Source organism: Gymnoscopelus microlampas (assembly GCF_963454915.1).
Source record: "Gymnoscopelus microlampas genome assembly, chromosome: 1".
NCBI classification, from domain to species: Eukaryota; Metazoa; Chordata; class Actinopteri; order Myctophiformes; family Myctophidae; genus Gymnoscopelus; species Gymnoscopelus microlampas.
The window spans coordinates 12,902,901-12,915,307 of NC_139962.1; the positions used below are offsets into that span (position 1 = coordinate 12,902,901).

At 44.6% G+C, this 12,407-nt stretch overlaps 1 protein-coding gene across 1 annotated transcript in view; it reads left to right on the forward strand.

The window, feature by feature from the left end:
* prmt3 (protein arginine methyltransferase 3) overlaps positions 1–12,407 on the forward strand; it is an 89,239-nt gene that overhangs the window by 9,589 nt on the left and 67,243 nt on the right. Inside the window, exons 8-10 of the mRNA XM_084063419.1 lie at positions 1,270–1,335; positions 2,140–2,261; positions 7,706–7,805. Of these exons, the coding sequence (XP_083919545.1) occupies positions 1,270–1,335; positions 2,140–2,261; positions 7,706–7,805 (288 nt within the window). The remainder of the gene's footprint in view (positions 1–1,269; positions 1,336–2,139; positions 2,262–7,705; positions 7,806–12,407) is intronic.

Below are 12,407 nucleotides of genomic sequence, written 5' to 3' on the forward strand. Positions count from 1 at the left end.
GTGCTTTATTGGTATTAACGGTACGGTTGAGACGCGTCTTTGATTAGTCAGTCGGATTGCTTGGCTGAAACGATCTGTGGTCTAATCCAGATCCACTACATTGCCCCCCACTTGCTGCAAGGAGGCCCCAGCTGTTAGAAATGTAGAGAGCCCATGTTTAATGTGCACAACAAATTGCTGAGTGTTGGTTTAACTCCGAGAGGTTAAAAATGTCCATGTGTCTAAAGCCAGATTTTTACTTACAGTAGTTGCACGCTGGTGTCTCGCACCAAAAATAGCAGATATCACAAGTTAACACGTCGCAACACAACACGTTGTGCGCTGACACGATGCACATCCAAGTATAAATTGGGCATAACATCCAAATTGCCCATGCTTTGGAACTGTCACCAGCTGTACAACTAGTATTGGGTTTATGACTGGACCCTGGACCATTATAAACACACACCGTCTGCAACACAGACCAATAGAGCAAACACTGCAGCAGGGCTGCGTACCCCTGCAACCTTCTGTGTTATGCCGGTACACAGAAAAACTATCAGTGTTAATCTAACTCTCAGAGTTATGATTTATTATTATACATTGTACTTTGAAATTGGATGTTCACAGCACCTTCAAGCGCCTCAAAGTGTGCTGTGACTAGGCCTGTTACAATTATTACATAATCGTATAATCGCAATTATTTTATATAATCGCAATTATTTTTGCAAAATTGTCATAATCAATTCCATGTAAAAAAAGTCATATATTTAAAAAAAAAATCTAAAATAGTGGAAATAGCAGATCTATAAGCTCAAAACGCGTCGCGTTTTGAGCTTATAGATCGGCTATTTCCACTATCAAAGTTTATTTTTAAGTATAAAGTAATTAAATATGTGTCATTTGTCATATCTGCCCTGTGCAACTTTTGTTTACGAAAGCTGAAAGCCAAACAGAAATGTAATTTTTATTCATAATGTTCCATTAATTTTCAACGACAGAAACACAATCAAATCTCTAATCGCAATCGTTTGAGTGATAATTAATCGTCGACTTAAATTTGTAATCGTGACAGCCCTAGCTGTGACTAATACACATACTTGGTCATTTGTCTTCACCTTATATGCATACTATTATTGGTATTTTTTAATGATTTATTTGTTATTGTTTTTTATTGCTGCTACAATGTTGAAGAACCATCATTGGTGACTCATATTCTGTATAAGATGTAACAAAACAAAAACCTAGAAGTTATGGTTCTTGTAATCATTGGTGATGATCTCTTCACAGGACAAGGTGCGAACGGAGACATACCGAGACTTTATGTACCGCAACCCGGAAGTGTTCAAAGACAAGGTGAGTAGGTCCGTCGTCAACGTATGTTTGCGTGTGTGTGCGTGCCAGAGTGTTTGCGCGCGTGTGTGCTTGCGCGGGGGTGGGGGCATTAACAAGGCACTTATGTGTCTGACTGAAAAACACTGAGTGACTTTATTATGCGTCATAGTGCCTGTCTGACACAGACTGCACGGTGCTGATAACAAGCCTTCCATGCTATCCACTACCTAGACCCCATAACCTTCCCTGCATCTTCCTCCATCCCCCCGCACCGCTGTCACTGGGAAGCAGGCCCGCAATATCACGGACCATCCATTATGCCGTACAGGTCCACTATAGTGTCTTGTGTCTCTTGAAGACCAGGGTGGATGGATGAAGGTACTGTAAGAGGTGTAAGAGGGGAAGCAGGTAGAATCATGTCTGGACACAAGAGAACGCGGGGATGTACTTCATTCCTGTCAGAGGTCGGGGATGCGAGAGGAGTCGACAAACAGTGGTTGAGAGCAGCAGCAGACGGACGGGCTAATGTTTAGTTTGATAACACTGGGTAAAAGGGGGGATGTAAGGCGGGATAAGGCTATGTGGAGAGAGGAAGATGAAAGTATTGTATCAAGATAGAGTGGAGGTAGGAAGAGAAGGTGGACAGTGTTGGTTTATCACAGTCGTTCTGTCTTGAGAGGTTGGAGATGACATTGTTAATCTCATTATCTGACCCTGTGTCCCGCTATGGAATTCCCCAATGTCCATTCCTACATCTTTTCCTTCCCTACTCCTTTAGCTCCTCGCTCCCTGTTTACTCAATGCCTCCTTCCTTCCCGCCTGCAGGTGGTGCTAGACGTGGGCTGTGGGACTGCCATTTTATCCATGTTTGCTGCCAGAGCGGGGGCCAAGAGGGTGATAGGAGTTGACCAATCAGAAATCATCTATCAGGCGATGGACATTGTAAGGTGAGACCCCGAGCATATGTGCACCCACACACCTAGAGACAAACATGGTGTTGTTTTTTTGTTAAGTTTTTTAGAACATGACATTTTGGTTATTTGTCCTAGACTAAGCTGATAACCCTTTTAGACCGGGAACGCATCTCTGTCATTTTAAGATTTCTTTGGGCTATTCAAAAATAGCAGATCTACAAGCTCTGATAGACCTGAAAGCACGGTGCTATCAGGTCTTTGCCGTTTTTCAGGGTGGAAAAACGGCAAAGACCAGGCAGCCCGGCGAGCATGGGGCCTGCCCCCTCTTCCTCCTCTGCTGAGTAGCTCCGTGGGGGGCAGGCAGGGACCCCCCCCTGGCATGTCCATACCGGGGGGACGGGCGCTCCCGGGGTGGGTAGAGACGGCCCACGGGCCGCCCGGAGCTCAGAGGCACCGAGCCGAGTACCTCCAGGGCTGGGAAGGGGCCACTCGTCCCATCTGGTATCCAGGAAGGGTGGCCCTTCAGACGGGCGGGCAGCCGAGCAACAGCCCTGGAGGTTCTGTCAGAAAAGTCGAAAATTTTTCAAAGTGTCGGGAGCCCAGCAGGTCTGGGGCTCTGGACAGCCCGTGGACAGAGTGTCTCTCGGGCCTGGTAGGGACTTTTTCCCAAAAGTTCTGGCCAAAGTTCTGGTGCAAATGTCCCCTCTCAGACAGAGTCTGTGAAAGGCCTTCCGTGGGGCCCATGGCGACGGGGGGTGGCTCGTTGGAACGGCACGGTCCGCCCGGAGGTGGCGGTGGTGGTCTGCGGGGACCCCCGTGGACCCCCGGCCACCTAAAGGCACGTTTTTTTGGGCTTGTAGATCTGCGACTTTTGTCCGTAAACGGGCGATACCTCCGGAACGGTGGGCCGCCCAGGGACAGCGAGGCGCACACAGTGGTGCCGGGTCTGTGGGTCGCTCCCCGGGACAACTGCGGCCGAAAAAAAACGAGGTGTCAGAGAGAGAAATTTGAAAACTCTTCAAAGTGTTTCAGCAAATCTACCTAGCAACAATTCTGCCCAATGATATTTTTTACAAAATACCAATCACAGCTTGGTGTCCCCACGCCCACTTGTGACGTCACTCGTTGTCCCCACGCCCATTGGTGTCACCACGCCCATGCTCCAGCGCCATCTTTGCCTCCAGTTACCCATGTCTCTGAATTTCAGGCATACAAGAAAGTCTCCCGAGCACCTGCCTTGCCTTGCCTAGCCTTTGTCCCAAAATGTAAACGGAAATTAAACACTGTAGTTCAATGATATCCCAGCGTGCCTCAGAATACTGTCTGCATGTGAGTCACATTTCATGGAAAATTGATATTTAGATCATTTATATGGTCCGATATATATAGTGAAACTTTAGCCATCCATGAGGGGACGTTAAGTCAGTATTTGTCTTCTCAACCAAACTTTAATGGAAACGTTTAAGTCACAGTGACAGCATTCAGTAAATGCGTATACATATAGAGTACAAACATAAATAAGCTCCCTCAGTCAACTGGGACCATAGATAAGGACTTAACGTGTGTTGATTGTACTGTATATAAGGGCTTGCTTGTAAAAACTGTCATTGACTGGCCTATATGTGAACAACTGTAAACCCCGCCCCCCCCCCCCCCCCCCCCCCCCCCCCCCCCGCTGTCAGTCGGCACGGCCGTAATGCACCTAATTTACACCCAGAGTCCTCTCCACGCCTCCCCATAGTAACTATAAAGTCACCTGGGCTTTCACTCAGTCAGATGGACAGAGACAAGCTCTCTAGTGTGTGAGGAGCTTCCATTGACTGCGTTCATTCAAACCATAAGCACTATTATGCTGATCAGAAACCTTAACATAACCTCAACTATATAACTCTTGGGAGGTTCTATCATAATCATTATTTCTCATCGTTCTATCAACGTGAGGGTCTGAAGGGGTCTGAAGTCAAAAAGAGGCACAGTCACACGTACAAACAGACATACGGTATGAGCGTACGTCCGCACACGCGTGCGTGTGTGCGTTTGTGCATGCATGCGTGCACACGCATGCACGTTCATGTCTATGCATGCCTATGCACATAGTGTGGCTTGCATTGCCCTGTAGTGTTGGTTCTACAGAATTGCCTGGGGGGGCTATGAAAACGAGCGCTCCTTTTTCCCTGGAGTGCCAATTTCCCTGTATCATATATATTTTTTAAAGCGAACACTTTTAACTCAAATCTTTGCTACTGGGGGTCCTTGGAACTAAATATTTTGAGATGGGAGTCGGCGGCCAAATACATCATTTTGGGGGTCCTTGACAGGAAAAAGTTTGAGCACCACTGATATAGAAACATACGTTTTTCAGAAAACTGTCCTTAGTCCAATATCTGATGCTGTGTGTTTGGCCATACTTGAAGGTTTATTTTTCTTTTTTTATAGCAGAGAGTCAGGTTGGACAGCTCTCTACAGTAAAGGCTATTTACCCCCCACCCTCACCCCTGCTCTGCATGCACTCTCACCAGAGTGCTCCTATACCTCTCTACACACCCCTGGCTTCCAAATGTATTTTTTTGACTCATGGACGGTTATGACCGTTATAGTAATCATTATGTAAGTGAGTGTCGTATAAGCAAAACAACAGGATTGCCAAAGAAGGGACGTTTTAATTTTACAGCCCACTGATTCCCTAACGTTGATGCGTGTGTGTGTGTGTGTGTGTGTGTGTGTGTGTGTGTGTGTGTGTGTGTGTGTGTGTGTGTGTGTGTGTGTGTGTGTGTGTGTGTGTGTGTGTGTGTGTGTGTGTGTGTGTGTGTGTGTGTGTGTGTGTGTGTGTGTGTGTGTGTGTTTTGGCTATTGTCTTTGGTTTCTCCAGCAGCTTCAGTAATGGAACAGCGATGTATGGCATTGGCTGCTTTTTTACACACACACACACACACACACACGCACACACACACACACACACACACACACACACACACACACACACACACACACACACACACACACACACACACACACACACACACGTCCTTGCTTATGCCATCCTTACTGCTTACTTGTCTTGTGATTTTACAGCACTTCTTCAAGTTGTGTGTGTGTGTGTGTGTGTGTGTGTGTGTGTGTGTGTGTGTGTGTGTGTGTGCCTGCCAGTGTGTACGCGTTCCACCCGAGCGACCGGGCTGTTTGCATCCGTCACTTCCTCATGATGTTAATATAAGGAGGTAATTAAAGCGTCTGCTGGCGGCTGTGCAGGACCATCCATCTCTCATCTCCACTGCTAGCCCACAAAGTTTTAAATGAAACGGCTCAACGTGTCCTCCCTCCTTCACGGATAAGAGCCAAATAGTTTTTCAATGTGATGTGTACAAATGGATTTTAATTGATTAATTGCCCAATAGTCTTGCTTTCCTTTTGAGCCGAAACAGCAAGAAAAAAGGCCCGTTGTGTTTGCCTGTTGAGACTTGAAAGTTATGTGTTAGTTACGGTTACATTTTGATTCCAATGTGCCTGTCTATATGACATCCTTAAAATGGGTTACTTGAACGGTGCTGCAATTCACTACTATGCAGTAACATGCAGTAATCCTGCTCTCTATATACTGCCTCAGGAGACATGAGCTTCAGCTTGGGCTCTCCCTAGGCTGGCAGAGGGAGAGTAGTGCCCAGGATTACATAGGCAATTGGCACTGGGTGAAAAAAATATGGGTTACAAAATCATGGGATGTATTAAAAAAAAAGAAAAAAAGAAAAAAGGGCAATAGTGAAGATTGAATGTAAAATAACTTCGTCTTTTGCTTTATATAGAAATAGTCTCTCTCTCTCTCTTTCTCTCACACTAACTGAAGCACACGCACACGCACACGCACACGCACACACACACACACACACACACACACACACACACACACACACACACACACACACACACACACACACACACACACACAGACACGCGACGTGCACATAACACTGTCTCTGGAGTCCTCCTGACATTGTCCTCTAAATTACCCCAATAATGAGATTACAGTGTTTCCTCTTGGTGTGAGAGGCGGGTGGTGGTGAAGGGGGGGGGGAGAGAGGGGGGGGCGCCTCAGAATGTTTCTGGGAGGAGGCGATAGCGCGAGCAGAAGAGAGGAGAAGGCAGTTCAAGATAAGGATCATTGCTACAGAAATGCACTCTAGGCTAGTGAGTAATTGTTCTGTCCCCAGTAACATTAGCTGTCATGATAATGGAATATTCACAGAGATTGATAACCAGAGTGGCCTGGTCAGAGAGAGGAAGGATCATTTCAAAACAGGGGGCCACATCTCTCGCGCTCGCTTACCTTACCTGTCCTGGGCTTGACACGACTCCGTAGGGATACAGTCACAGTTTCCCCCTCTTTTCTGCTCTAATGTGCAGACGTAGATTGATTTTTCACCAGGCGGTACTGGCCGTTGCCTGGCCTTTTCAAATCACAGTGTTGGTTGACACAATACCCTCATTGTGAGAAGCCTCTGGTAAGGAACGTTCACAGTGATTTTCATCCGTCACTTGGCTGTCTTGTCAGAGTATCTCAGCACTTCAATGTACAAGGCAATAGGAACACTTACATACAGACCTCCTATAATTTGACAAACCTCTGTAGTGCATGGTGTGTTGTGGTGAGGCCAAAATTGTTCTGCCCGGTTCTCCTCAGTGGCTGGAGCAATTGATCTGAATTTGCACACCGCCATTGACCATTTGTGTTCGCTGGCTCCCGGGTTGCCAGATCATGTGCGCATATCCCCCCATGGGTATGGTCTAGTAATAATTAAGTAACACAGTATAGGCAGGTTTATAGGTATCATGGTGTTCTCTGTATGTTCCAGTGACTGAGTGATTGTTCTCATTTATTTTATTATTTGTGTTGCTTTTATTTTGTCAAAAATAGATTATAATAATAGATAATACAACACATACATACATATACAGATATTCATTATCCTGTAGTTTTTGAGTTGTCTTAAAGAATGTAACTTTTGACAACTGGATTGAGTGATGCTTTGGCACATAAAGGTGACTAGTGTGCTCTATGGCAGGGGTTTTCAACTGATTTCGACCCAGGGACCACCATCCTGACTAAAAGCAACCTGGGGACCACCACTATTGTGCGTGGCGGGTCCATCATAGACCCACCCCACACAATAGGGGTGGGGGGTTCATGTACCACAGGGAGCTGGAGAAAATAGCTATAATATCAATATAATATCTAATAAAATACAGCGATTTTGTTTGAATATGATGGAATATGATTAAGTATTACTGTGATTATGATAAGCTCACATTTCATATTACACACACAATACAGTAAGAACTCCTGTAGGTTATTAAAAGTAAAAAAAAAAAAAAAGTTTTTTTTTTTGTTTTGTTTTTTTGGCCAGGGACCACCTGCAATACCTCCGGTTGAAAACCCCTGCTCTATGGGTCTCATGTTCTGTGTTGATGTGTTGATTTCACAGAACCAACAACCTGGAAGACAAGATCACGCTGCTCAAAGGTCGCATCGAAGACATCAGCCTACCCGTGGAGAAGGTGGACATCATCATCTCCGAATGGATGGTCAGTAGCTTGAAATCACTGCTTCTTCGCAATGTGGGATCCGGTGATCCCCAGGAAGTCCTTGAGGGGGGTTCCAGTGGTTTACAGCTCATTAATAGTTAGGAACCAAATAGACCCTCGTGGCACATAGAAGTGCCTCCTTAATCGAAGGTGTGCACCCAACCTCCAAATAGACCCTCATGGCACATAGAAGTGCCTCTTTTAATCGAAGGTGTGCACCCAACCTCCAGAAAAGTAGATGCTGGTGCAACTTTCTTGGCATCCACTACATTAATGCAGGCAGTTACAACGGGTATATCTGTGTCTTTTTGGAGTTAATCCACAGCAGTCGTCTCGGTTTGAACGTTGTTGGAATGTTTTTCTACCACTGATGTTTTTAACAGCACATTTTATCCATGATTTGCAACTCATGCATGCACAAACGCAACTAAATGGTCCCACTCTCAGAGTTAAAATTACACTAGAGGACTATGCGGAATCTGAGCTTAGCTGCCAGGAAGAGTGGGACATGTTTTAAACATGGCCTGAGTGGAGTCCCAAAAAAAAAGGCCCTATAATCTGCTTCTCTGAATACCTAACCAGGATGGAGCAGTCTTCCCTGGCCCTGACGCCCATTTATCAGGGAGATTCTCCGCACCGATACAGCACCCAGACAGGCCAAAGTTGAACGCACCGCTGAAGTCATCCCTAATTCATGAGCAGCCCGTATCTGTCCCCTACTCCCCCCCATCCATCCCCCCGCACCCCCCCCCCAGGGTCACGAGCTTAGGGTCACCAACCCAGAGCCTTCCCCAGCACCCTCTCTTACTGGGGGGAAATTGAAATCCGGAGCGGGGGTTGATGTGCCAGCGGAGCGGTTGAAGGATAGGGGGCATAATCTCCGATGACACCAGCTCATGGTGCGCTAATAAATCTGAGAATCCTCCAGTCACTTCTCATCATGCTGCTGCACCGATGGCAGACGTTTCTCGCGGCGGTGCCACAGGCTTTTTTTTTAACCCATTAAGGCCGGGAAAGAATCTGTGTGTCTTTTTTTATTTTTTATTTGGGCTATTCAAAAATAGCAGATATACAAGCTCATAGCGCGGCACCGAGTGCCGCGCTATGAGCTTGTAGATCTGCTATTTAAAAAAAAATCGTGAACATTTGAGCAAATCTTTGAATATATATATACATTTTTAACTCAAATCTTTGAATCTGGGGGGTCCCTGGAACGAAATATTTTGAGATGGGGTCCGCAGCCAAATACATGGCATTTTGGGGGTCCATGAATTTTTTTTGAGAACCACTGATATTATAGCAACATAGTTTTTTTCAAAAAACTGTTTGTATTTAGAAGACATTTGAAAAGATCCCCAGAAGCAAAGATTTGAGTTAAAAATGTTAAAAAATATATATATATTCAAAAGATTTGCAAAAATGTTCACGATTATTCAAAGAAATAGCAGATATACAAGCTCGTAGCGTGGCACTCTACGAGCTTGTATATCTGCTATTTTTGAATAGCCCAAAGAAATCTTAAAATTACACGGATGCTTTGTCGGGTCTGAAAGGGTTAAAGGCTGCCCACATTCAATGGCGGAAAAAACTGACAGCTGTCGCAACGGTATAGACTTTTGGCCCATGGCAGATAACTTTTCACTGGTGTTAAACCCTTACTGTCATTGTGATACCAACATAATCTCGGCGGCCATCAATTTACCTTTCATTACATTCAGGATGCAGGTTTTTGAAGCATTTCAGTTTCATTACAGTCGTCGCTGGGTACAGTACAGGGAAGACTTGTGCACAGATCTGAAGCCAGATTCAAATGCATTTTGTCATGATTAGTCCTTAATTCTACACAGCAAGCCCTTCCAAAGCTGAAAATGTTCGGTATAAGTTGGTATGTTGCAGCCTTTAGCCCTCACTACTACATGCCTATACCCTGAACCCTTACCACAACTTTGCCTTAAAAAAAGCTGCCGCAAAGGGTAAAATACATGTACACTCCTAAATGTGCTGCCAAGCAAGTCGCCTCTCACTGCTCCGGTGCTATTTGCACATATTTAAATCAGGTAATTATCCCTGCCAGGCTGGAATGGCCGGGGGGCAGGGATTATGCTTTGACTTAAGTGAGACTTCAAGTCCGTCTATCCGTCTGTCTCTCTGTCTGCCTGTCTGCCTGCCTGCCTGTCTGTGACCAGTTAATTTTGGGCACCGCTAGTCAGACCGGTCAGCATGAAACTTGTCACACACACACTCCCAGTAGGCCAAGGAAAAACCTCCACCCCATATTTTGAAATTGGCTGCATCATGGTGGCACTACAACAGGCTGGTTCACTGTTTTGGCCTATAGCTTTTGAGCAGTAGGTTGTACGCTACCACCAGTGTTGTAGTGCTAATTTTGGAAGTGGGGGAGCGCACCTCTTTGACACATGCATGCGCGCGCAGCGCGCATGCATGTGTCAACCGTGCGCGTGCACGCGAACATTTTTGGGGTCTTGCGCGGATTTGAGGTCTTTTTTTGTTACTTTATTTCGGTTTAGGGTTAACCTCTGATCCACCCTTAGCTCTTGAGTCTGACTCTTGCCAAGTCTGCTTATTTGGCCTGTAGACCACCCCACAGTGTTTTCTAAATCTCACCTGCACAACCCAATATTATGCTGTTGTTAAAAAAAAATTGCTTTTAAATGTGCAAATGATTTTTTTTTAATCATTTAAAAAAAATATATAAAAAAAACCAAAACATATTATTATTTTTTTTCAAGCAGTAGAGAAGTGAGGGAGCGCCGCTCCCCCGCGTCCCCCCTCCACTACACCCCTGGCTACCACAAACGTGAACACTTGCACCGTCTGTCGTACAAACTCTTATTTCCCCACACAGCCCCGGGTACGCAACTTGGCCTTGCAGGGATCTGCGCTCCGAGGAGCACACTTTTTTAGTTATGCATAAATGTGGTCAATTGCAAAAAAAGTTCAGAAACCTCCCTACCAGTTTGATTGATTGATTGATTGATTACTTTATTAACACTTATTTTAACCAAAGTTACCCCACCTTTAAATATGTATTTAACCCATTAATACCTGGAACGGTGTCATTTTTAGATTTGAGCTAAAAAGCATTATTTTACACTTTAGGCTATTCAAAAATAGCAGATCTACAAGCTCATAGCGCAGGACCGAGTGCCGCACTATGAGCTTGTAGATCTGCTATTTTTGAAAAATCGTGAAAATGTGTGCAAATCTTTGAAATATATATATTGTTAAAGCGAACATTTTTAACTCAAATCTTTGTTTCTGGGGGTCCCTGGAACAAAATATTTTGATGGGGGTCCACGGCCAAATACATGTAATTTTGGGGGTCCTTGACATGAAAAAGTTTGAGCACCACTGATATAGAAAGAAACGTTTTTCAGAAAACTGTTGAGATTTAGGAGACATGTAGAATCGGCTTCAGGTCTCAGTGGGTTAACCCCACTTTTACCCCACCTTTAACTATGTATTTAATGTCTCAGATAACTGACTTTAGACAGGTGGACCACTGTAAACTAGAGTGATCCATTATTTTACCTTGGTAACCTTCTGATACTTGGAACGTTGTCAGACATGAAATAATGACTAATGTAGCCTAGCGGTCCGGTACATGAGTCCCTCTAGTATTTCAGCAGCACAAGCGTAAAAAGAAAAAAACAGCTTGTAGTGACAGCGGGAGCCTGGATGAACGCTCCAGGCTGGTTGGCAAAAGGCTAGAATAAAGATACAAAGGATTCTTCAGTGATGTCACCATCGTGCGGAAGTGTTTCAGACTTGTGGAGCCTTTAACTACTGAAGCCCCGTCCGCTACACAGCGGTGTATCAAAAACCATCAGCACGCAATGCTTTGATTGGTTGAATTGACATTATAAAACACGTGTGGTAGCCACGCCTACTAATTGGATATATACTTTTACAATTGATTAAGCGTTTTTTCGAAAATTATTCAAGGTTGTATTTGTTATCAGTCCTATTTTATATGTATAATATACTGTTCTAACCCATTAAATATCTCTATATTCTGATAGTACTCATTGCTATAGAGTGTTTGTTCAGTAAAAGGAGTCTCCCATGTCTCTCCAGCTCTTTAGTAAACAGAAAATGCTTTTTCAATGCTCTCTCCTGATTGGCTTAAACTTTGTCACCTACCTGAAAATGTACTATATTCTGTTTACTAAAGAGCTGGAGAGACCCCTGTAACCAAACCTTTTAACAAAAAAAAAAAGAGATAAGTTAAGACTTAGACAGGGGCCATTTTAGAATTGCAGCCTCCTGAAGGTGTATCTTTAGGGCAGTTTTGAAAGTGAGTAGGGTTTTACACTCCTTTACTCCTTTTGGTAGGGCATTCCACATTTTTGTTGAATAGCATGAGAACGAGTTCATTCCCTTTGTTTTGAGCCAAATCGGGGTTGAACATGATTCGTGGAGCTGCCTCTGGTGTTATGATCGTGGACTTCATTAACGTTTTGGAAGTATTTTGACAAATACAGGGGGATCCCAATGTTGTGGTGTATCTTGTAGACCAGGCCCATAGCAAGTTGCTGTACTCTGTCCTCAACCCTAAGCCATCCAATCCTAGCAAAATGA